Source organism: Patagioenas fasciata, chromosome 3, assembly GCF_037038585.1.
Source record: "Patagioenas fasciata isolate bPatFas1 chromosome 3, bPatFas1.hap1, whole genome shotgun sequence".
In the NCBI taxonomy this organism is placed as follows: domain Eukaryota; kingdom Metazoa; phylum Chordata; class Aves; order Columbiformes; family Columbidae; genus Patagioenas; species Patagioenas fasciata.
Genome location: NC_092522.1, coordinates 121,834,402 through 121,859,876, shown reverse-complemented (window position 1 = coordinate 121,859,876; position 25,475 = coordinate 121,834,402). Strand labels below are relative to the sequence as shown.

Sequence of the window (25,475 nt, the reverse complement as noted above, 5' to 3'; positions counted from 1 at the left end):
CCAAAATCCTCCTTTTTGCCGCAAACGCCGCGGCGGGACCTGCTGCTTTTGTGCATCTTCAGCCCCCAACCCGTGGACTCGCACCAGGTCACGTAAAATCCACGCCCAGCCTGAGAGCTTTGGGGTAAAACCACGCAGAAACGGAGCTCCCCAGAACGCAGATAGAAAAATTAAGAGTGGGTGAGGTGGGTATTTTGGTTTGTATTTATTTTTTTAATAAAATGGCATTTGGGGTCTGCCGGTGACTCCGGGATCGAACCCGCGATCCCAGGACCTCCGGCCCCGGCCCGGCCCCGCACCGTAGCGCGGGTTCCCCCCCCCCGCCACACCTTTCCCCCGCCTCTCCGCGCGCTGATTGGTTGAAACTCATGCGCGTCACCCCCGCGAACTCTTTCTCTGTCTCATTGGCTGGCGTGGGGCGGTGCCGACCAGTGAGAAGCGCCGCGGGGCGGGAGGGAGGCGGAACGGAGGCGGAACTTTTGCTGCGTGGCGGGAAAGACTCCCGGTTTTGGCGCCAAGCGGCAGCGCGGCGGCTGCTGCGGGGGGGTCGGAGCGCAGCGGGTCGGATCGCGGGCGCTGCCGGGGCTGCTGCGGGGCCGCACCGGCTCCCTTCGGCTCCCTTCGGCTCTTACCGCCTTCTCCGTTGCAGCAGCAGCGGCAGAGCGATCTCCGTGTGTCCCTCCCCGGCTTCCCCGAGCGGCCGGCAGCATGGCGGCGCCGGCGGGCGGGCTGGAGGATGCGGAGCTGCGGGAAGCACAGCGCGACTACCTCGATTTTCTGGACGATGAGGTGAGGCTGCGCTTCGGGAAGGGGCTGCTGTATCCCCTCTTACGTCGGGTGCTGGGGAGCACCCTGTAGCCCCCAGTCTGCTTGGTAGCTGGGGCTAAAGGAAGTTGAGCTTTGCTGGAACCAGATCCCGGGGGAGGGGGGACATGTCTCGGACAGCCGGTCGTGCAAAGTTGAGTTGTTTTTTGGGTGTTTCCTCTTGTAGGAAGATCAAGGGATTTACCACAGCAAAGTCCGGGACATGATCAGTGACAACCAGTGTCGCCTCCTCGTCAGCATCAACGACCTGCGGCGCAAGAACGAGAAAAGGGCCAACCGGTTGGTGTGGGGCGGTGGGGATAGGCTGAGGCGCCGTGCCCAAGGTGGAATTTCAGAGGTCCAGCCCTGGTTTTGTTGGTGCTTTGTGGCAAGGAAAGGCCAAACCTTGCCCTGTGCAGCAGGTCCTGTGTAAAAGGTGGACCTGCTCTTTTTCCCCCTGTGACATCTATCCCTTCCAAGCTTGCAGACCCTTGATTTGGCAAGAACCTTTTGCAGCAAACTGGGGTGAAATGCGCAATATAAATCATCTCCTTTTTTAACATGCTTGGGGATATTCTGGACCAGGCTTGCCAGTCTGTTCAGAGATACATTTGGCTTTTCAGATGTGGTTGGGTTTGTTCAGCTCCTGGCTGTGGGTGGCAGTGGACCTGACAGCTGTGATGGGCTTTGTTATTTTTGCCTCTTGCTTCTATAAATTTATGGAGCATATGGAGATCATAGAATACTTGGAGTTGGAAGGGATCTTCTAGTCGAACCCCTGCCATGAGCAGGGACATCTTCACCAGCTCAAGTTGCTCAGAGCCCCGTCCAGCCTGGCCTGGGATGTCTCCAGGGATGGTTCATCCACCACCTCTCTGGCAAACCTGGGCCAGGCTCTCACCACCCTCGTTGTCAACAATTTCTTCCTCATGTCTGGCCTGAATCTCCCTCCTTTTAGTTTAAAACCGACACCCCTTGTCCTGTCACAACAGGCCCTGCTAAAAAGTCTGTCCCCATCTTTCTTATCGACCCTTTTAGGTACTGAAAGGCCGCACTAAGGTCTCCCTGGAGCTTCTCTTCTCCAGCTGAACACCCCAACTCTCTCAGCCTGTCCTCCCAGCAGAGCTGTTCCAGCCTCGGATCATTTCTGGGGCTCCTCTGGCCCCTCTCCAGCAGCTCCATGTGTGTCCTGTGCTGAGGACCCAGAGCTGGACCAGCACTGCAGGGGGGTCTCACCAGAGCGGAGCAGAGGGGTAGAGTCACCTCCCTCCACCTACTGCTCACGCTCCTTGTGATGCAGTCCAGGATATGATTTACCCTCTTGGCTGCAAGTGCACATTGCCAGCTCGTGTCCAATCTTTCACCCCACAGCACCCCGAGCCCTCTCCGCAGGGCTGCTCTCTGTGTTGAGGAGGAAGGCAGAAGTGGCTGCTGATTGATTCACATCATCACCTCTCTATTTTTCACCTCCCTGTGTTGCAGGCTCTTGAACAACGCCTTTGAGGAGCTGATTGCCTTCCAGCGCGCCCTGAAGGATTTCGTCGCCTCCGTTGATGCCACCTACGCCAAGCAGTATGAGGACTTCTACATCGGGCTGGAGGGCAGCTTTGGCTCCAAGCACGTGTCACCGCGGACGCTGACAGCCTGTTTCCTCAGCTGCATCGTCTGCGTGGAGGGCATCGTGACCAAATGTGAGGCTGGGGGAAGGAACAGAGGCTTCAGGGGCGGAGGGGTCCAGGTGTTGCTCTGGAAGGGCTGGAGACCACCAGGAGCCATGGTACATCCTGGCAACCTTGGCAAAGGGACCACCAGAGGGTTTGGCAGAGGATCTTGAGTGTTGGGATGGACTTTGAGCTCAGCAAATCCTGGCTGTGGTTGACAGCAGGTTGTTTAGCAGTTTAGCATTGGAGACCCTGTTGGGGACTGCTGACAGGGCGGTGGGACATCCCCGCCCCTAACTCCTCTTTCTTCCAACCTCAGGCTCTCTGGTTCGTCCAAAGGTTGTCCGGAGTGTCCATTATTGCCCAGCTACCAAGAAGACTATTGAGCGCCGATACACGGACATGACCTCCCTGGATGCTTTCCCATCCAGCTCCATCTACCCTACGAAGGTGAGGTGGGAAGCATCAGCAGGTTCCTCTGGGGAGAATGTGCCAGGTCCAAGCCCATGCCTTCTCCCTCTGCCAACTTAGAGTAGAAAGAATACACCAGCATGTGTGTGAAAGTCCCAGAGAGCTACTAGGAACATGTGAAGAAAGTCTCTGTTGGACACAAGACCTCCTAGTTCAGATGTTAGTTATGATCTTGCTCCTGCTGTAGCATGGTTTTTTGATGGGTTGTCAGCCAGTCTTATTATTCTGGGACTTATGACAACCTGTGCTGTGTTGGGGGGTGTGTGCGTCCTGGAGACATCCCAGGCCAGGCTGGACGGGGCTCTGAGCAACCTGAGCTGGTGAAGATGTCCCTGCTCATGGCAGGGGTGGCACTGGGTGAGCTTTGAAGGTCTATTCCCACCCAAACTATTCTGTGATTCTTCTCCTTGTGCTCCTGGAAAACAATGCTACTCCTGTTATTTGCGTTCCTCCTCCAGGATGAAGAGAATAATCCCCTGGAGACCGAGTTTGGCCTCTCGGTTTACAAGGACCATCAGTCCATCACCATCCAGGAGATGCCTGAGAAGGCACCGGCCGGGCAGCTGCCGCGTTCGGTGGATGTCATTCTGGATGACGACCTGGTGGACAAGGTGAAGCCTGGAGACCGCATCCAGGTGGTGGGGACATACCGCTGCCTGCCAGGAAAGAAAGGGGGTTACACCTCAGGGACTTTTAGGTGAGTCTTCTTTTTGCATGACTCCAGCCCTCTCAACCCTTTTTGGACAGGTCATGTCTCCAGAAGATGAGATCTAGGACAGGCAGGTGGTCAAGCATCATCTTAAGTCACTTGGGAGTCGTTTGTACCTTGCTCCTCAGCATCGGTGTGTAGCTGTGTGAGCTCCAGCTGTGCGTAGAGGGGGTTGGATGCTCTTTGAGATGCTCCACTGATGGCCCAGTGCAGTGAGATAGAGGGGCTGGAGCTCCTGGAGCTTTCCAGACCCCTCCAGGACTTTGCAGAGCAAACAATGACCCTGTGGAAGTTCCTGCTGGGTTGTTGCTGTGACCTGTAGGCTCTGTGGGGTTTGCAGACCTGATGGTGGCTGTGTCCCTTCCCCAGGACTATCCTCATCGCCTGCCACGTGAAGCAGATGAGCAAAGATGTCCGGCCTCTCTACTCTGCTGCTGATGTGGCCAAGATCAAGAGATTCAGCAAGAGTCGTTCCAAGGTATTTCGGTCTTACATCTCGAAGGAGCATGAGGTTTCAGCTAGAGCAGTTTCAGGCTTGCCATGTGGTTAAGGAGGTGTCTCATTGGATTGCAAGTAGCTCTTCAACCCTCTTAGTGACATTGTTGGATTTTCCACTCACTTTTTTTTTGCATTTTCTGCTTAGGCTTTGATCAGGTGCTGTTTGGTTGGGTTTTTTTGTTGCTGCTTCTGTCCTGCTGGCAGAACACCCTGCCTGCTGTGCATCATTGTTGAGACAAAGATCTCTCCATCTTGTGTGTGTCCTGATCCTGACCGCTGGTGACCAGAGAACTTCCTCTGCAGGAGAATCATAGAATCATTTTGGTTGGAAGCGACCTTCAAGATCATTGAGTCCAACCAATAACCTAACTCCGGCACTAAACCGTGTCCCTAAGAACCTCATCTCCCTCTTTCTTCTTCAAACCGCAAACTAGAATGAGACATAGAGGTCTGCCCCAGCCTGGTCCTATGCTCAGACCTTTGCTTCATAGTGTGGAGAAGATAAAACCTTTTTCTCACAGGGGTTGCTGCTTCCAGTGCTTGCTCGAGTGACCATGACACTGAGGATGGTTTAGGACTTCAGTAACCCCATTGAAAGAAAACTCCAGCAAACGGTCTTCTCCTTTCTAAATAATTTACATCCATGTAGTTCTGTGATAGGAAAAAGCTCCTATTTTGTGCTGAAACAGACTTACGGAATATTCCTCCTTATGTGCTGCAGTCCAGCTGATGGGCCATGCTTTGCTTCTCTGCCTTAGGACGTCTTTGACCAGCTGGCGAGGTCCCTGGCTCCCAGCATCCATGGACACGAGTACATCAAGAAGGCCATTCTCTGCATGCTGCTCGGAGGGGTGGAAAAGGTCCTGGAGAATGGGAGTCGGATCCGAGGAGACATCAACATCCTGCTGATAGGTCAGGAATGCCTCGTCAGAGCCACCCGCAGTTGGTGTTGGGGGATGAGATGAAGGAGCATTTCTCTGGGCTTAGTTTTATAGAATAGTTGAGGTTAGATGGCATGATTGCTTTGGAACTTGTCCAGTTGATTTGAACATCTCCATGGATGTGATTCCCCAACCTCTGTGTGCCACTGTCCCAGTGTTTGACCACCCTGAAGGAGATTCATTTTTCTTCAGCATCCAGTTGGGATTTTCTGTGTTCCAAGTTGTCCTCATTGCCCCTGGTCCTATGACCATGCACCTCTTGAAACTCGAGTGCCATCTTAGAATCACAGAATGGTTTGGGTTGAAGGGACCTTCCAAAGCTCCCCCAGTGCCACCCCTGCCATGAGCAGGGACATCTTCACCAGCTCAGGTTGCTCAGAGCCCCGTCCAGCCTGGCCTGGGATGTCTCCAGGGATGGGGCATCCACCACCTCTCTGGCCAACCCGGGACAGGCTCTCACCACCCTTATAAAAAATTTCTTATGTCTTTTCTATTTCCTCCCATTGAGTCATGGAGGAAGGTGAGAAGATTGTCTGATCACCTTGTTTTCTGAAGGCCAAACAAAGCCACTTTTGTCCCTTTTCCCCCCACACCAGCCCCTGCACCGCAGAGCCCCGAACTGACCGCAGTATCCAGGTGATGCGTGGTTAGTAAGCGTGGTGTTCTCCATTTCAGGAGACCCTTCTGTTGCTAAGTCCCAGCTGCTGCGGTACGTGCTCGGCACTGCGCCCCGAGCCGTCCCCACCACCGGCAGAGGCTCCTCCGGTGTTGGTCTGACTGCTGCCGTCACCACGGACCAGGAAACCGGTGAGGAGCGGGTTCCTGGGGGAGGTAACAGAGGGGTGGGATGGTTGGTGACACCTGGGAGGGACACCGCAAGATCACAGAGTCATTTTGGTTGGAAGAGACCCTCAAGATCATCGAGTCCAGCTGTTAACTTCACACCAGCACTAACCCATGTCCCTGAGAACCTCATCTCCACATCTGTTCAACCCCTCCAGGGATGGTGACTGCAACACTACACTGGGCAGCCTGTTCCAATGCCCGACAGCCCTTTGGGGAAGAAATTGTTCCCCAGATCTAACCTCAACCTCCCCTGGCACAACTTGAGGCCAAATCCGGGGCTGCTGTCTATTCTGCAGTAACACTTGGAGGACTTGCTCCATTCAGAAGCTTTATGGCAATGAAGGTTGTGTTTAGGGGTATTTCCTCCACCGGCTACAGGTGGTGGGCTTTCCTGCTCTTCTTGGACTTGGAGTACCCCACATGAGGGCTAGCAGCAGCCTGGATCCTGTTTTCTTCTTCACAAGCTTGCTCCTCATCCAAACTGTCCTTCTGCCTTTGAGCTGGAGAGGAGATGGGCAGCCCTGGAGGATGCTGATGCTCTTTGAGGCTTAGCCTAGTGACAGTAACACCTCCAGTGACAGGGGTGGTGGTGATGTGGTGGAGCGCAGGACAGAAGATGGAGCGAGTTGAGTGAAGGGCATGGAGCTGGGGAAGGGGCTGGAGCACAAGTGTGATGGGAGCGGCTGAGGGAGCTGGGGGGTTCAGCTGGAGAACAGGAGCTGAGGGGAGACCTTCTGATCTCTGAACTGCCTGAAAGGAGCTTGGAGCCAGGGGGAGTCGGGCTCTGCTCCCCAGGAACAAGCGCCAGGAGCAGAGGAAATACCCTCAAGTTGCGCCAGGTGAGGTCGAGTTTGGATCTGGGGAACAGTTTCTTCCCCAAAGGGTGGTTGAGCATTGGAACAGGCTGCCCAGGGCAGTGCTGGAGTCACCATCCCTGGAGGGTTGGACAGACCAGAGACGAGGTTCTTAGGGGCATGGGATAGTGCTTGTGTTGGGTTAATGGTTGGACTTGACGATCTTAAGGGTCTTTTCCAACCAAAGTGCTTCTATGATTCTCCATGTGGGGCTGCTGAATGATGCTTGACCCTCTTTTTTCTCCCACCTCACCGCAGGCGAACGGCGCCTGGAAGCTGGGGCCATGGTGTTGGCCGACCGGGGGGTGGTTTGCATTGACGAGTTCGACAAGATGTCCGACATCGACCGCACAGCCATCCACGAGGTGATGGAGCAGGGCCGCGTCACCATCGCCAAGGCCGGCATTCACGCCCGCCTCAACTCCCGCTGCAGCGTCCTGGCGGCGGCCAACCCTGTCTATGGCCGGGTGAGTGCTGGCTTTTGGTGCTCCCCTCCATGGGCAAGGATGCTGGGAGCTGTCTTGGTGGAGGAGGCGGCTGGTGAAACCCCAAAACATCCACTAAAGCAAGGACTTTGTTCCCACTGGGATGCATGAGGCAGTGATGAGCTGGTTGGTTTGGTCTCATTGCTGCTTATGGGTCTGGTGGAGGAGAGAAGAGGGGCTTGGGGGTTTCTGACCCTGGATCGGTTCTGTCTGGATGGCTTGGTGCAGCCCAGTGGACCCTTGTCCTGGTGACAAGCCTTGGTCTTGGTGTCTAATCTGAGATCACTAAGAAATGTGTGTTTTCTTTGCAAATGAGAGCTAGTCCCACCTTCCAGGGTGGGGAAAAGAGGCCTCACCGCTGGACCAGGCTGTGTTTCATGTGGTGTCCAGCTGGCTGGACATCCCTCCTGGCCTGAGGAGGTCCTCCCAGCATCTCTGGCACCCAAGTCTGGCCCATGAGAGTCTCCTGTAACCCCTTATGTCGTCCTTTTGCAGTACGACCAGTACAAGACGCCCATGGAGAACATCGGCCTGCAGGACTCCTTGCTCTCCCGCTTTGACCTGCTCTTCATTGTGCTGGACCAGATGGACCCCGAGCAGGACAGGGAGATCTCAGACCATGTCCTGCGGATGCATCGCTACCGCAACCCCAACGAGCAGGATGGGGATGGTGAGTTGCTTGTAACTGCAACCTCCTTGCTGCTCAGTCCTGTTCATCCTCAGTGGGTTGTCACCATCTGTAGTTTTGTGGAGAGCTGCTTTTGGTGGCTTTTGGAAGTTTCCCCAGAGGCTAAAAGCATGTTCTTTGTGACCGTCCCCTCCTCAGCCATGCCCCTGGGAAGTGCTGTGGAGATCCTGGCTACGGAGGACCCTGACTTTGTGCAGGAGGAGGAACAGGAGCTCCAAGTGTATGAGAAACATGATGATCTCCTGCATGGGCCCAACCGCCGCAGGTGAGTCCTGCATCCCGTGTCCTCTGGAGCTCTCGGGGGGTTTCCAGCAACTGTGAGTTAAAGGGTTTGGCTTGAGAATCCAGGCAGTGGCTGATTCCTGTGCCAATGATGCTCCAGGTGGTCCATGGGGAAGGTCCATGGGTTTGTGCCCCATTCCTGGAGACATCCCAGGCCAGGATGGACGGGACTCTGAACAGCCTGATCTGGGTGAAGATGTCCCTGATTATGGCAGAGGGGTTGGACTAGATGAGCTTTGAAGGTCCTTTCCAACCCAAACTATTCTACGATTCCACATGCACAGGATGCCAATGGAGCCCTGCTTTGGGCTTGATCTCATGCCAGGCACGTGGGGAACATCTGGCACTGAATTCCCCACATGCCTGGATGTCCACAAAGGGTAAAAAGTTGGAAACCTGCTTCTGCAAACACCCTTTGCCTGTCCCCACCTTGGAGGACATGGCTGTGCGTACGTTCCCCGCAGGGAGAAGATCGTCAGCATGGAGTTCATGAGGAAGTACATCCACGTCGCCAAGATGATTAAGCCCGTCTTGACTGAGGAGGCGGCGAGCTACATAGCGGAGGAGTATTCCCGCCTGCGCAGCCAGAGCCTGATGAACTCGGATGTTGCCAGGGTGAGCCCCACACAGGCCAGGAGGAGGGAAACTGAGGCACAGGCTCCGCTCTCTCCATACGGGTGTTTGCTACCCTGGATGTGTCACCTCTTGGCGAGGTGGGATGCTGTGATTGGGGTGAGCCTCACAGAGATGTCTCTCTCTGTTCCACCCCCCAGACCTCCCCAGTCACAGCCCGTACCCTGGAGACCCTGATCCGCCTCTCCACGGCCCATGCCAAGGCCAGGATGAAGAAGACTGTGGATCTGCAGGATGCTGAGGCAGCTTTGGAGCTGGTGCAGTTCGCCTACTTCCAAAAGGTGCGGGAAAGGTGTCTCTTGGTGCTTGGGGGTCCTACAGTGCCCCATCCCTGGGGTCATCCTAGGCCAGGCTGAACGGGACTCTGAGCAACCTGAGCTGGTGAAGATGTCCCTGCTCATGGCAGGGGTGGCACTGGGTGAGCTGTAAGGTCCCTTCAACCCAAACTGTTCTATGATTCTATAATTTTCTATGATTCTGTGAAAAAATCGTCATCAAAGTGGGTGGGTTTAGTGCAGGCCCAGCACTCTGGGCTGCTGGTGGGGTCTTTTCCAGGTGCTGGTGTGGGATGAGGCCACCACGGTGGGATCTTGGGTCACTCGAGGGGGAAAAGCATCCTGAGTCCATCCTGTGTTTTCCACACAGGTACTGGAGAAGGAGAAGAAGCGCAGAAAGCGGGCGGAGGACGACTCAGACACTGAGAAGGAGGAGGATGAGGAATCGCAGCCCAAGGAGGAGCACAGGATGAGAAGGTCAGTGCTGGAGCGAGGGAGGGGGATGTCGTACAAGGGGCTCCAGCGTCTTCTGAGGTTGCAGTAGGCAGTGCTGGCCTTGGGGGAGTACTCCACGTTTTGCTCAGCTTAGTGGATTGTCCCCGCGCAATTTGTGATAGAAGGACATCGTTATTTTGTGCATAAGGAACTGGCTGGATGGCCATGTCCAAAAAGTTGCTGTCAACGACTCGATGTCCAAATGGAGATCAGCAGTGAGTGGTGTCCTTCAGGGGTCTGTGTGGGGATCAATATTATTTAATGCCTGTGCAAACCTTATCCAGGTTCCAGAAGGCCAAGTGCAAGGTCCTGCATTTGGGTTGGCACAACCCCTGGTGTCAGCACAGGCTGGGGATGGAGGGATGGAGAGCAGCCCCCAGGAGAAGGACTTGGGGTGCTGGGGGGTGAAAGATTGGACATGAGCCGGCAATGTGCACTTGCAGCCCAAAAGACCAGTCGTATCTTGGGCTGCATCAAAAGCAGCATGTCCAGCAGATGCAGGGAGGTGATTCTGCCCCTCTGCTCTGCTCTGGTGAGACCCCACCTGGAGGGCAGATTTAGATTAGACATAAGGGAAAAAGATGTTTATGGTAAGGATAGTGAGATGCTGGAACAGGCTGCCCAGAGGAGTGGTAGATGTCCCATTGTTGGAAGCATTCAAAGTCAGGTTGGATGAGCAAAGTAATCTAGCAAAAAATGACCCTGCCCATGGCAGGAGTGTTGGACTAGATGATCCAGCCCAAACCCATCTGTGATCCTGTGACAGTTACAACCCTCAGGGCTGGTGCTGGCTTGTGTCCTGTGCCTTCAGGAGGGGTTTGTGGCTGGAGGGTGGCTTACCTGCGAGCTGCAGGTACCCTGCATGGTCCTGGCCAGATATTTCCAGGAGCTCAGGGCTTGGGGGGGTCCTGAGCTCTGCAGTCTGGCTGGAGCAGGGGTGACCTCTCCTTCCCCCATCCAGGAGAAAGAAGGCGCGCACAGGAGGTGAGGGGGACTCCTACGACCCGTACGACTTCAGTGATGCCGAGGAGGAGATGCCGGAGGGTGAGTCCCTGGGGTTTTGGTGGCATCTGGCTCCAGAAGGTGCTGCTGCCTTCTGCCCTGCTGGATCTGGGGGTCACTCGGGGTCCCTGGCGTGGTGCAGTACCCTGCAGCCCACAAATCAACGTGGATTTATTTTGAAACTCTCTGTGGCTGTGTGGGACAGGAGAGTTAGTGTAGTGCGTTATTTTTCTTTTTCTGTCCACTTGCAAACTGCTGGAGGAGTAATAACATTGGGAAGGAGTTTGGCATCTACCCAGAGAGGTGGTGGATGCCCCATCCCTGGAGACATCCCAGGCCAGGCTGGATGGGGCTCTGAGCAACCTGAGCTGGTGGAGATGTCCCTGCTTATGGCAGGAGTGGCACTGGATGAGCTTTGAAGGTCCCTTCCAACCCAATCTTGTTCTATGATTCTATCACCCACCCCATCCTAAGGCCAAGTGCTTTTGCTCTCGGGGTGCTTGGACAGCAGGCAGGTTGAAGGTAACTCTTCACAGAATCCCAGCATGGTTGGGTTGAAGTGACCTCTGTAGATCCCCCAGTCCAACCCAGCTGCTCACACAGGGTCACCAGAGCAGATCACACAGGATTGGTCCAGGTGGGTTTGAATGTCTCAAAGAAGGAGACTCCACACCCTGTTGCTCTGGCACCTCAAAGTAAAGAAGCTTTTTCCCTTCTGCTCCAGTCCAGGCACACACTCCAAAGACACCCGAAGCCTCGACTACTGGCGAAGCAAAGAAGACGGAGTTGGCTGAACCGAGGTGAGTAGGAGCTGGTGGAGATGTCTGTCCCCTGTGTCCCACCACACCCTGCTGGGTCCAAGCTGTTGGCCAATGTTAGAGATGCAGCTGTGGTGGGTGCTTCCAGGTCTGGGTTTGGCTTTCCTGCTGGGTGCCGCTTTGCAATGGGGAAGGGCTGGGAAGGAAGGAGAAGGACTCATGTGTGTGGCCTCCAAGAGTGATTACCTCTCACCTTCCCTGACCAGGTTGAAAGCATTCAAAGCTGCTCTCCTGGAGGTCTTCAAATCTTCCCATGCCCAGTCCGTGGGTCTGAAGAATATGATGGAATCCATCAACCGCGACAACCCAGAGCCCTTCTCGCTGGCTGAAGTGAAGGTGGCGTTAGCCCACATGCAAGATGACAACCAGATCATGGTGTCTGATGACATTATCTTCTTAATCTGAGCCCCTGGGTGGAAGAGCCCAAGTTCTCATGTGTTCTTAGTCTGGGGACTCTTTGTGTTTGCCTTCACTCTTTCCTGAATGCTTCATCTGGCTGAGCTGAACTTTGGGGAGCTCAAGTTTGTGCACTTTACAGTCCTTGCTCGCTGTGCATTGCTGGCACCAAAACAAGCCAGGAGCTCTGGAAGCTCTTTCAGTGTTGCTGTCTTCAAATCAGAGTATTCGGGAAGAGGTTTGTTTCTGCAAGGAGCCAAAAGGAAAAACTTAGGTGCAAATTATCAATGTTCTTAATGTATTGTTTTTAACTTTGGTAGTAATAGTTCTAACCTTTGAATTAAAAAAAATAAAAATATCTGGATTTTGGTATCCAACGTTCAATAGTGGTGGTAAGAAGCAATATGAGAGCTCCACTATTAGTAGTGAAGCTTTTATTTTTCCTCTCTTCCTCCTCTTTCTTCTTCTCTCTTCCTCCTCTTTCTTCTTCTCTCTTCCTCCTCTTTCTTCTTCTCTCTTCCTCCTCTTCCTTTCCCCTTTTCTCCAATCCCATAGCCTGGATCTGCTTGTCTCACAAGATACCTGATGCGTGTCCTGTTGGCTGTGACCTCTTCCCCCACTCTTCTAATGCATTTTACGGAGGATGACCTCTGGCGATGGAGGGGCAAGTGATGACTGACCTGCTCCATCACCCATGGCTCACCTTGATTTCTACGTTTTGCAGCCCTGCTGGGATTTTTGGCCCCAGGCCGGTGGGAAGGAACGGGAGACATGGGTTTGGTCTCCAGCTGCTCCTGCGCTTGAATCTGCGATTGTACCCGTATGAATATAACAGAACCAGCACAAATGGGAGGAGACCTTCTGTAGCAAAGGAAGGTCAAAGCTATGGGGACCTGGGATCCTGCAGCCCTGCACGTCCTGCCAGCAAATCTTCCTACATCCTCTGGAAGGTAATCACAAGTTCCTGAGACTGTAAAAGCCTTCCCTTGCTCTTGGGGGGACCGATGGAACCATCTTGCTTTGAGAACACACAGGTGACCACTTCTTGGAGAAAGGCTGTTGTAGAAACCAGCAAGCTCCCATGGTTTGGGATGCTTTTCAAGAAAAGCTGAACGTGCAGTCAGACCAGTTGTGGCTGCTCGTGGTGCTAGAGCTGCTGAAGGTTTGGGGGTTTGTTCTACTTCTTTTGTTCTTTTAATTTGGTTTTGGCAAGTTTGAGGTGAAGCTTTGGAGAAGACCCTGATCAGCACAGGCCGTTTGCTGTGCTTGCCCATCCATGGGTCCCTGCACAGCCCATGTCCCCTTGGGGTGGGTGAGTGACAAATGTGGGCAGCTCCTGCTCTCCTGCTGTTGCTGTGCAGTCTCTGCCCACCTGGAACCACATCCTGGTAGCATCTCAATGCACAGGGTTGGGGGGAAACCCACATTTTTCTTCCACAAACAGGCCTGTGGAATTATAAAAGCCCCATTTCTGAGCTCTTTCTCATCCAACATGTCTGTGACAGCAGATTTGCAGGCTGGAAAGGGATTTTGCATGTTTGTAGCTTCCTAAAAGTCTCTGGTTGGATGTATTGCACTTCTGCTGGCTGAACTCAGACCTATGGCCAGTGTCTGGCTCCTAAAGGTTCAACAAGACCAAGAGCCAGGTCCTGCACTTGGGTCACAACAACCTCATGAATGCTACAGGTCCGGGGAAGAGCGGCTGGAAAGTGCCTGGTGCAAAAGGACCTGGCGGTGTTGGTGACAGCGGCTGAACATGAGCCGGTGTGTGCTCAGGTGGCCAAGAGGACACCAGCATCCTGGCTTGTATCAGGAACAGTGTAGCCAGCAGGCCCAGGGCAGTGACCATCCCTGTGCTGGGACCTGGGGAGGCCAAACCGCGAATTCTGGGGGCACTTTTGGGCCCCTCAGCTCAGCGCACAAAATGGCGGCACCAGGGGCGCAAGAATCACCTCAGGGCTCAAAATAGCGGCCCCAGGGGTGGCGGGATCACCTCACACACAAAATGGCGGCGTCAGAGGCAGCAAAATCACCTGAGGGCTCAAGAAAGCCCTTGAGGTGCTGGAGCGAGTGGAGAGAAGGGAACGGAGCTGGTGAGGGTCTGGAGCACAAGTGTGATGGGAGCGGCTGAGGGACATGGGGGGTTCAGCTGGAGAACAGGAGCTGAGGGGAGACCTTCTGATCTCTGAACTGCCTGAAAGGAGCTTGGAGCCAGGGGGGCCGGGCTCTGCTCCCCAGGAACAAGCGCCAGGAGCAGAGGAAACGGCCTCAAGTTGCGCCGGGGGAGGTTGAGGTTGGATGTGGGGAACAATTTCTTCCCCAAAGGGCTGTGGGGCATTGGAACAGGCTGCCCAGGGCAGTGCTGGAGTCACCATCCATGGAGGGTTGAACAGACCAGAGAGGAAGTTCTCAGGGACATGGTTTAGTGCTTGTGTTGGGTTAATGGTTGGACCCGATGATCTTGAGGGTCTCTTCCAACCAAAATTATTCTATGATTCTAAAACTACGGAGAGAAGTGAGGTTGAGTTAAGCACAGAGACCGTCAGACTTGTTCTGTCCCTGGTTTAATTACGAAGAGCAGATTCTGAGGTTTGTGGGGCCGGGAGGGAGCTGAGCCCGCTCCTGCACAGACCCCGGGCAGGAGTCACAGGCTGATGTACCCAGGCACCTTTTGCAGTGTGTAGGTGTTTTCTTAACAGCTCATTTGTGGCCGAAAGAACGGAACTTTTTCTTCTGGAAAGGTGCCTGGGTGTTTATAAATGTTCACCGATCATTTCTGCTGCATTGACATTGCTCTGTTGTAGGAGTTGGGGACATTGTAATCTCCTCCCTCCTTGCTTCTCTCTGACTTTTGGAGGCTGTTCCTCTCCTCAGGGCACATCAGGGAGCAGTGAGGGCACCAGAGTGGCTTTTTGGAGCCATCTCCTCTTCTTGCTGAGGCCTTTGTGTTTTCCCTGTCCTTACAGCTGGGCAACTGCTAATATTGTATTTCTCATCGCAAGACACCAGGAGGAGCTCCAGGGTAGGTAAATCTCTGGTTCATTTTACTGTCCTGTAGCCTAGGGTCATAGACTAGAATATTTTGGGTTGGAAGGGACCTTCAAAGATTGAAAATTCCAGAGTGGATGGAAATGATGACAGAGTTTATGATACTTATTTAAAAAAATAAATAAATAAAAGGGAAAGAGACCGTAGAATAAAGATTGCAATTCTTAACAAACCTGGCTTGAATAATGTTAGAGATGTGATAGGAAAGATCCCATGTGAAGACAGCCTGGAAAAGGATTTCTACCCTTTTTCCCTGAAAATAAGACAGGGTCTTATACAAATTTTGCTCCAAAACATGTTCATTATTTTACATGTATAACTGCCTGGACACTATTTCAATGGACTTTTCAATGAACTGTAACTAGGGCTTATTTTTGGAGTAGGGCTTATATTTTGAGCATCCTCAATAATCCCGAAAAATCACGCTAGGGCTTACTTTTGGGGTAGATCTTATTTCTGGGGAAACAGGGTATGTCTTGAAGAAGTAATAATAATAATAATAAATGCAAACTGGGTGAAACAAATTTTGCATTCTATTAGGTCATGATTCATCCAGTACAGATTTGCAGGAGTTAGGATTAATTTGGATTAAAATTAAAAAATATTAACTGAGGTCTAACTGTGCCTGTTGCTTTCTGATGAGTGTAAATCGAGCCTAAATTGCCAAGCTCAGCTGCAGGTGTCTTGGTTTTAGATGACTGAGGTCAGTTGAACTGAGACAGTATATTGGATCCCTCGTGGGAAATTTTGGAGGATGGATAAAGAACACTGGAAAGATACTGAAAAATAAAAGGAGAAAGAAAAGGAAAAAAAAAAGGAAAGAAAATAAAAGCTGCAGGGACAGATAATGAAGCAAAAATTCTATCACAATAAAGCAATAGCAAAGCTACAGGGTAAGTCATACCAAGCTGAGCTAATGCTGTTTATTGACAGGTAATGGGATTTGTGGTTAGGAGATGAACCGTAGGTGTGTTTCATCTCTATGTGATGTCTAGCCTTTTGCTATAGTTGCACATAACTCTCCTAAGCATGCTAAAAAAATAGTCTAGAAATGAAATGAGGAGGTGGTGGGTGGAGATTTGCTTGGAAAATACCTGCTTAAGAAGTAGTTGTCATATGAGGAGGATGAACAGAGCAGATTCCCATAGGGGTTTGTCCTTTGTCACCATTGGTCACCACCTTGGTTAGCAAGGGAACAGAATAACTTCCTACTAATATTTACAGGTGATGGCCATTTGAGAGGATCAGAAGCATTAAAAATAAGTTAGAATTGAGGAAAGAATACGAAATAAATAGTATTCAGTTCAATTAAGATGTGTATAAATCTACAAGAGTTGTTGGGTATTGGAACAGGCTGCCCAGGGCAGTGGTGGAGTCACCATGGAGGGGTTTAAAAGACATGGAGTTGAGGTTCTTAAGGACATGGTTTAGTGCCAGTCCAATGGTTGGACTCAATGATCTTGAGGGTCTCTTTCAATCAAAATGATCCTATGATTCTACCTGCTGTGGGATGGGTGACCACCCAGGTTGCAGGAACTGGTGCTGAAATCCCCACATCAGCTCCAACAGCACCACCTAATCCCTGCCTCCCACTCAACCCACAGCTCTGGCCAAAGTGTGAAGCCAAACCAGGTCTGGTAACCAAAAATGAGGTTTGACCACGGCCCATAGAGGGAGCCCGGAGGTGCAATTTGTCCCCTGCAAGGGCCACCAGCCATGACACAGAGCTGTTGTGCTGGAGCAGTACTTGCCGTGCAGAGGTTTCTACTGCTGGTATCCGTGGCGTGTTCATCCAGCCACATTTCCCCTCAAAATTTGATCTTTCCATTTGACATCTCTCAACCGTGGTCTGCAACTTGGTCATGAGTCTTGTCAGCGTGGCAAAGTGTTGTCAGCAAACCCTGCCAGGGGTAAGCACGACATGTGCAGTCAGCTCTTTACATCGGAAAGTCAGTGATTTTTGTCTGATTTTTATGGTGTCACACATCATGAAGGGAAAAACCTGGGGTGGCCAACGAGGCGGGAGTAAACTACTATGCTTGTGTTTCAGCTGAGATGCTGAGCTCAGCTCTGAAATATTTATTTGGCCCTGCCATCTGGAGGTTTCAGCGGTTGTGATTTCAGCCCCTTTATTTGCTTTTCCACTGCAGGTTATGGAAGGTCCTCTGATGTGCCTCAGATGAGTGCGATGAGACACCTGCCCCCAAAATTCTGCATGTTCTTATAGGAGAAATCATGGTGGGATGCAGACACTGACGCCATAAACCCCACCCATGGGACAGTGTGCTTGAGAAACATTACTTCCAGATAAGTCCTGTTAATTTATTAAGTGTTCAGCCATATTTAGTCTCCTTAGTCCCTCCTCCATGTCAGGGCACCTACTTCCAAAGCAGAAAATTATCATATTATCCAAGCATGACTATCAGCTATGAATATTTCCAGAGATGAAGCTGAGAAGCAGCTCTTTCTTTGCCCAGCGTTGGTGAAATGCAGGTCACAGTTCAGTGCTTGGTGTTTGTTCCACCAGGTTCAAAGGCATTTGAGTAGTTTTCTTTTTTCCCGCTCTGGAGTATTAATTCCATGTTTCCTGGGAGGTGACACAGGTGCCTCCTGTGAGGTGTGAAAGCTGAAATGTTCAGAGGAGCTCAAAAGGATGTGGCATCCAAGCCCAACTTGGAATCAGGTCTGTCTTACGCCTGAAGCTCTTGCAGTGTTATGAAAAACCTTAACCTAAGCACATAATGAGTCCTGCAGTACCAACATTGGGGTTTTTTTTATAATAAATAAAATGTAGAAGAGTTCTTGGTGATATTAAAACGTCCTTTTGATTTCCAAGTCCCCAACCCTGCTCCAAGCCCTCACAAAATGAGAGAGAACTGTTTTTCGAGATAACGAGTATCCCCCCCCGCCATAATGATTCATATTAAGTGACCTCTTTTAGATCGCATTTTCATTGAATTTTAACTCAAGACAAATTCAGTTGTAGGAAATTACGGGTCAAAGAGGAGGGAATCCTTGCTGAAATGATAAGCCGCTGAAGACCACAGATGCAAGTGGAAAGTGACAGTCAGGGTGAACAACCCAGCGTTTGACGTGATAACGTCGTTGCTTCATCGCACGTAACAGTTTCCGCTTAACCCTGTACCTGCAAAATCCAAACCATTTTCATGGCAGTGCCCTTTTCCTTTCACTGCAAGTGGTCGGGGAAAAAAAAGGGGTCAGTTTCTGGGCTGTATAAGTGGAATTTTGGTAATTCTACCCTCTTTTGGTCTTCCACACTCTGAGTCTCCGTAGATGCATTTGTGGACATATAGATGTCAACAGTCAGAATAGGAACATGTGTCACAAAACTGGCGTTACCTCAGGTGAACTTGGTAACCTGAATATGAAAAATTTACGTGAGACGAGTTGCTGGTCTCTGAACTATCAGTTGAATCAGACCACAAAATCATGACAACATCCTGCAGTGACATAAACCATCAGTCAATGGAGTTTTCTGCTGATACTGTTCAAGGGAAGCGATAGAGCGGGTACCAGATTAGTCCTTTCTCATTTGAAAATTCCATGAATCTGTAGGAGGCTCCTGATTTTCTGAAGGACTGAAAATACCAGGAATGTGCTGATTTTTCTGTAGGACTGAAGCTGAATTTCTGTGAAGAGTCCTGTGCTTCAAGCTCTTTGAGCTTGACTACATGGCTTTGGGAGAAGCTTGTCTTGGGGTTTTCTCCACAGATAAGCTGATCAAACTGGTTACATGATCTTTTCTACAGTAAAAATAACTTTTTACTCCCAAAGAGAGCTACTGGTTCTTCTGGGGAAACAGCATGTGCATTGGTCGTTCTGCTCCAGTTTGTGGCTGATCCTTGTTGGATTACAGACAGTAGAGCCCTTGCTCCTGCTTCCCATGTTATTTTCATCCCTAATTATAAAATGGGTATTGTTAGGTTCTGCCATTATTTTCTACAAAGACAAAGGAGGAGAGGAGCAGTGCCAGGTGGAGGAACCCAAATAATGTAGTGCCAGTGTGGCCCATGACCCGGCTCTTTCAGGGTTGTCCAAGGAAGATGGTCAACCCAAGTCCAGATGTGGGACTCACCAGACAAGGCGATGTCAGAGACTTTCCCACATCGCTTTGCTTGTTATGGTGTGTTGGGAAGAGAATTTGGGGATAGTGGAAGACTTATGGGATGTTGAAAGGTAGGGGCAAAGCTGGGGAAAGGAAAGCATCAGGGTGGATCAGCAAGGAGCAAACAGGATAATGAGAAGAGGGATAATCAGGGCTGATTGGACATTAATGGTGGTCAGTGTGCTTTTTTTTTTTTAAAGTGTAATTTAACTCTCTAACCTGCATGAAAGTGCTGCATAAAGCCCAGCAACTGCAAGTCTGGTGTGTGTATGTGTGTGTGTGTTGTGTGGGTATGTATGTCAGCGTGGAAATGCTAAAGACATCAAGCTGGACTAGCCTCGGGTTGTTGGTGCAGAAGGCCCATATAAGTCCCCATAAGTCCAGGTGGGATACTGGAGAGACCAGAGGGTCTGCAGATTTGCTGCTGGGGATACTGGGAGATCTAGAGCAGCTGCTGAAAAGACTGGCATCTGAGGGTTGGCTATTGATAAGGTCATGTCTGGAGTAGCTGCTGCGAAGACCCACTGGTGTGTATTTGTGTCTGTGCATGAAGCAATGGGGGGACCGGGGAATCCAGGGGCAGCTACTGGAGAGATGGTCTAAGGCAAATAGCTGGAGAGATACATCTCTATCTATCTATCTATCTATCTATCTATCTATCTATCTATCTATCTATCTATCTATCTCTGTATGTACCTATCTGTACCTATTTTCCACTAACAGACTTTCATCCTGATCAGCTAGAGAGGGGAACGAGATGAGGCCATCGGTCCTGTTTGAGTTCACTTGAGTGATGTTTTTTGCCCGTGTTGATCCATGTGGCTGGACATCTGTGTATGTATATATATTATACACGTTACATTTGTGTGTGTACTTACTTACCTATTGAGAATCCGTGCTCAGCTTCACTGCTGGAGGGACATGGAGGATGGAGTTGTAGCAGCCTCGTCTCTATTGGGTTTGAATTTGGGGCTACTGGATTTGGCAATTCCGAACAAGGACAGCATCACCTTCTTCTTGCTCTCAGGGCTTAAATGTATATTTTACTGAACAGGTGTGATACACTGACCCAGCAGAGCACATTGGGACAATCCTTAAGGAGCAAGCAATCCCATCCAGACTTTAGCTGCTAAATTCTGTCAAGCCTTATAAGCATTTGTGATTTTAATGAAGTTTGGTGGGATTTTTCATGGGATAATCAAGACACTCCCAGTTGTTTGCCAGGAAACTGACTCCATGTGAGTTTGCTCCCAAAGGGGGTCCTACAGTCCCAGCTGGCCCCACACTTCACCCCACACCTTAACATGTTGCTGTGCTATCACCATCTACAGCCCCTGCCATGGTGGTGGGAATACAACCCTTCCAGACACTTTAAAATGAAAGACAAACTGTTTTAAAATATATTTTCTCCAGCTCATGTGGAACTCAGAGGAGACCTAGGTGAAATGCAGCACAGTATGGCCATGGTGATGCTCTACCATGCGTGTCCAAGGGTCCATCCAGGAGAAACATTATTCTAAAGTCCATTCAGTAGACAAGATCAGAGAAGGGGGAGAAAAGCAGGACTCTTACAGCACAGCTCAGGCAGAGACTGGTGCCACAATGCTGGACTGAAAAGTGGCTGCTGGTGATGCTGGTCAAGGTCAGTAAGGCCGACTGGTGCCCTCAGGGCCCTTCCAGGGCATGCATGAGTTTTTCAAAGAGAGTGTGTCAACATGGGATCTCAACAATGAGTAGGGAAGTTGTCCCAGGTCCTGGTGTCCTGAGGTCCACCAGGAGGGCTTCCACTGGGCATCTACTCTCATCCTGCATGGTCACAGCAGGACATAGGCATCCCCAGGATGAGGTGGGGGTGGATCGTGCAGTTGAAGCAAAGGGAGGTTCAGCTGTGCAGTTCCATATCCTGTCCTCATTTTGAAACCCTTGTTGGGTGCTTGACTTGGCAGCTTGCTGATCTCTGCTGTTTTGTTTGTGTGAGACACGTGGAAGTGCATCCACCGATGGGTCTGTGGTGAGATAACACTAATATTAGAAAGAAGGGGTGGGAAGGGAAAAAAAAAACCTGTCTGAAATTTTTTTTTTAATCTCCTTTTCTTTCCTTATCTCTTTATCTGCCTGTATCAACTGTATTGGCTGATTCGGGATTCTGATGACATAGTATTTGCCCTCTTCTTTCTGGAGGTAGACGGAAGGAAGTGGGCTAGAAAATGAAATATCAGCTCCTAACCTCAGGTCAGGTAAGCCAGCTCTATGCTGCAGTGGAAAGGATGGTAGTGGTTGGGCTTCGCTATAAAAAGGAGACTACAGCTGGCTTTGAGACACACACGGAGTGGAAGAGGTCTCGGAGAAGGAGAACTCTTGTGTTTTGTCACTGTGTGCATCCACCCAAAGCATCAGAGACATCGCCATGGCTTTTGCCAGCTGTGCTGCAGTGGTAAGTACTTACATTTGGCATAAGTGTTAAGATATATTTACTGCAAGAGAAAAAGCAGAATGAAGATCTCACGATGCTGTTATCTAAGAGAAACTCATATTGGTCTTAGTGGGAACTGAACGGGACGCTAAGTCTGTCTGATACAGATGCTTTCTCTCTTGAGTTTTTGCAAATGGGTTTGATGCTAGAGTGACAAGGAGGCAGCTGACTACCCGTTATTTATCTGTAAGGGCAGCAATGCTGATCTGGGATTGGGAGAGACAGCGCTTTTCTAAGGCAACATGCTATCAAAATTGCTGAAATGTCAGTGTGAAGTGAATGTGCATTAAAATTTAAGCCTGGGTAGTATTTGTAGCATTGTCAAATCCTGTGATTTTATGAAAAGCTTTGCATTTATCTGTCTTCTTTTCCTAAAACCTGAGCTTCTGGAAATGGCACAAGAATCTCAGATTTCATCAAGAGAGGGCAATTTCCAGCAGGCACATGCTAGGTGGCCAACCTTTCTTGTCCTGAGAAAGTGCATGGCTTATCCAGGTTTCTAAGCTTAGGCATGGGCTCAGCTGAGTCCTTACCCCACCTTGTAGATCACAAGACATTGCTATTTGACTGTGGAGGAGAACCTTTCACAGCTTGTTGGAGAGATGCTCTTCTTGGTGCAGAGCCAACTGTAAGTCAGATTTTGAATCAGAGTTCAGCATGTGTTGTAATGGAGTATTATTATTAGCATCATCGCACCACTTGCTTGTGCTGGGTCCTCTTGCTCAAATATAAGTATGAAGATCAGCCACTGCCCAGTGAAGGAATTCAGGATGGGACTTATGGTCTGCGTATTTCTCCTCTTGCTAGTTATATGGTCCATTGATGGCCCAGTCTAGTTAAGATTTGGCTCTTTGTACTCTCTTTCTCTTGACTGAACTGAGCCAACAACACCTTTCTCTCTCCCAGTTCAGATCACTGGTTCTGGTGCTGGTTCTAGCACTCGCCGTAAGGAGCTCACCCCATAGGAGGGTGGTTCCTCCTCAACCCAACAAGAACGGTGGTGCTGTGACATTTAGTGAAGATTGCCTGAACCAAAAGGAACTCAAATTCCCCACAACGGTGAAAGTTGACGTTTGTATCAGCAATTCAGATCATACCTTTAGGACGGTCCATGATGTCAGGAACCGGTCTCTTGCTCCTTGGGATTACAGGTAACAGTTTAGTTGTTATCTTGCCGAGGGTTAAGATTGCGGGGTGACAATCAAACCCTGGCAGATGTATTGTTAACCTCCTCTCCCCCCCACTTCCCCCTGTTGCCCCTCCGTCTCCCCCCCTTCCCACTCAGGACAGGCGATCGGGAGGGAAAGAAGGACAGAGAGAAGAGAGTTGGAAAAGTTAAAGATGTTTTACTAATGCTACTAATAAGAATACAGAAAATAATACAAAATATACAAAACCAATCTTGTAAGTCTCAGCAACTGCAGAGCCAGCACCCAAAGTCCTGGATTAGACTCCGTAGCCAACCGGAGATGGATTCCGTCTGTCACTAGGCCTCAGTTCACAGGGACGACCAGCAAGGTCCTCTCCTAATGTCGGCCATGAGGAAAAAAGGGAAGGAAAAGGGACGAGATCCTCGTGATCTCCCACTTTTATATAAAGTATTCATGTGAATGAAATGTTATACACCATTGGTCGGTCTCTCAGTCATCAGTTTCTCGTTGCCCCTCTCGCGAGATGTCCATCCGTGCTTATCAATAAGTTTGCATTCCATTGCTAGGTTTAACCAAAGCATGTGTTGGGTTGTCCAGGAAAATGCAGTTAACATGAAGGCTTTAGCTGACAGGCAAATTCACCAAAAGAGAAACTTGTTTTTAACAAAACCAGGACATATCTAAATTGCACTGGCCATGCTACACATGTGTTTTTTTTATGGTGAACAGTGGCTGGTTCTCAGCAATGCTTGGACTCCTGTGAATATTGCAAACACTTTATGACAGACACTTTCATTTCGATGTTGGGTGAGATTTCTCCAAGAGAAACTGTTCGCAGTGCAAGGGGAAATCATTGGAATGGTTTCTTGTCGATCTTTGTCAAAGAATTATTCCTCTAGGAAATGAAAAATGTCAGTACATTGTAATTCTGCATTTCCACAGCTGAAAGAAATTTTTGAATGCTGAAGCTGAAACAAAACCAAGCAAAAATGAATGGCCCACTAGTGATCAGTTCTGTATTTCACCCAGATCCACTCCATTCATCCACTACTAAAGAACGACATGGCAGAATTTCCCTTCCAAAATTGATTCAGTTTCTAGGACTTAATTCCAAAAATGTTGAGAATGGGGAAATTGTTTGTCCTTGTCTCATAATGAGGATACACAGGTAAAGAGCGTGGTCCTATCATGGAGATAAACAAGAACATCCTACGAAACCATGTTGTGCAAGTGCATAAAACCCTTTTCTGCTCCCGTCCTCAGGCTCGATGAAGACCCCAACCGCTTTCCCCAGGTGATCGCTGACGCCAAGTGCCGCCTCTCTGGCTGTGTGAACCCGCTGGGGCAGGAGGACCACAGCCTCAACTCCGTCCCCATCCAACAGGAGATCCTCGTCCTGCGGCGAGAGCTGCAGGGCCGCCTGCCCACCTACCGCCTGGAGAAGAAACTCATCACCGTGGGCTGCACGTGTGCCGCTCCCATCATCCACCACCAGTCCTAGGAGGGATTAGCAGGAGAAAAAAAGCTTTGGGAAGAAGAAATGTTTCCTATGAACATCTCTTTGGAGAAATCTTAAAGTCTCCCGTCTTGCATCCCGAGATTTCAATACGATGCTTCTTTCCAAATCTGAGCAGATTAAAAGTATTGATTCTTGCTGTTAATTCATGGATTTTAGAATGGGAATCACCAGTCGCTGGTGATGGAAGGGAGAGAGGGGAATGGAGGAAAAGTTTTATTTGTGTCTATGAGTAGGGAGGCAGCAAAGCAGTGCTTTTTTATTTTTTCTTTTTCCCTTCATTATGACCTAAATCAATTTGATAACTCAAATGAATTAAAGTTTCAAAAGTTGTTCTTGGCAGCAAATTGCCCTAATGTATACCTGCCAATGGCACTGCCACAAAAAATTCCTCCTCCTGCACCTTCTCCCTCCCTTTCTCATCCCAGAGCCCCTTTTCTTTCCCTGCTCACTCACGTATTTCTAGTGCAAATCTGACCTAAGTGTCACTAGGCCTGATTCTAATTAGACTCCAGGCTTGTGTCACTGCTGCTCCATGGGGAGCAGTGGCTGAATTACTCCAGGACATTTTGAGAGATGATTGAGTCCACTTGCATTTAGTGTTAAAATGGTGAAGAATTAATATTAGCATTTATATTTCTAATTATGTCTTCTATTTATAACCGTATTTATAACTTGGTATGTGTCCAGAGTATCAAAAAAACCCTGGTAAATGTCTATCTGTATTTATTCAATAACTTATACACTGAATAAAAATTGTATTTTATTTAAAAGAATGTCGTATTACAGCAGCTCAAAATGAAAGCAGACATGGAGATTGGGTTTGTGCTGCAGTAGCACTGAGAGATTTCAACAAAGATCAGGCTTTTTCCGGTGCAGTGATATGAGTAAAAGGGAGAGCAAGACAACTTGTGGCCTAAATATATGAAAAGATGCAAAAAAAGGGACTTAAAGTGGTGAGGTTATACAAGGGGAGGTGGCAATGGAGCCAGGTTCTCCAGATGGTCTCTGGGAGTGGTGGAAAAAGAGGTGGGAGATATCACCTTGCAGGGCTGCAGCTGAAATTTGGGCTGGGGCTCTGGCCTGGTTCATGTGAGCTGGGAAAGGTCTGTCCTCTCCTCTTCCAGACAAGATGTCATCCCTATAAACAATCTTGTCCTCCAGCAGCTGGATGGCTGGCTGAGCTGGAATGTAGGGAAATGTGCAAATAGGGCTTAATCTCTTCATTTGACTTGATCTTTATCCAGCCAAATGTTAGGTGTTGGGCTTGAAGTGGGATGAGGATCCCTTCACATCAAGGGAA

General features: G+C 50.0%; 2 protein-coding genes across 2 annotated transcripts; both read left to right on the top strand.

Annotated features, from left to right (window-relative positions):
- Positions 1-482: 482 nt before the first annotated feature.
- MCM3 (minichromosome maintenance complex component 3) lies at positions 483-12,230 on the top strand. Its single transcript, XM_065835503.2, has 17 exons — positions 483-789; positions 992-1,104; positions 2,287-2,495; positions 2,785-2,915; positions 3,395-3,633; positions 4,015-4,123; positions 4,902-5,055; positions 5,760-5,891; positions 7,043-7,251; positions 7,765-7,939; positions 8,096-8,222; positions 8,704-8,854; positions 9,013-9,153; positions 9,518-9,624; positions 10,604-10,686; positions 11,369-11,444; positions 11,669-12,230. The coding sequence occupies exons 1-17, from the start codon at positions 709-711 to the stop codon at positions 11,865-11,867; spliced, it is 2,436 nt and encodes an 811-aa protein (XP_065691575.2). The 5' UTR covers positions 483-708; the 3' UTR covers positions 11,868-12,230.
- Positions 12,231-14,668: 2,438 nt separating this feature from the next.
- Positions 14,669-24,909, top strand: LOC136100255 (interleukin-17F-like). The gene is made up of 4 exons (XM_065835175.2): positions 14,669-14,880; positions 17,057-21,466; positions 22,412-22,656; positions 23,920-24,909. The coding sequence occupies exons 2-4, from the start codon at positions 21,440-21,442 to the stop codon at positions 24,155-24,157; spliced, it is 510 nt and encodes a 169-aa protein (XP_065691247.2). The 5' UTR covers positions 14,669-14,880; positions 17,057-21,439; the 3' UTR covers positions 24,158-24,909.
- Positions 24,910-25,475: the final 566 nt, after the last annotated feature.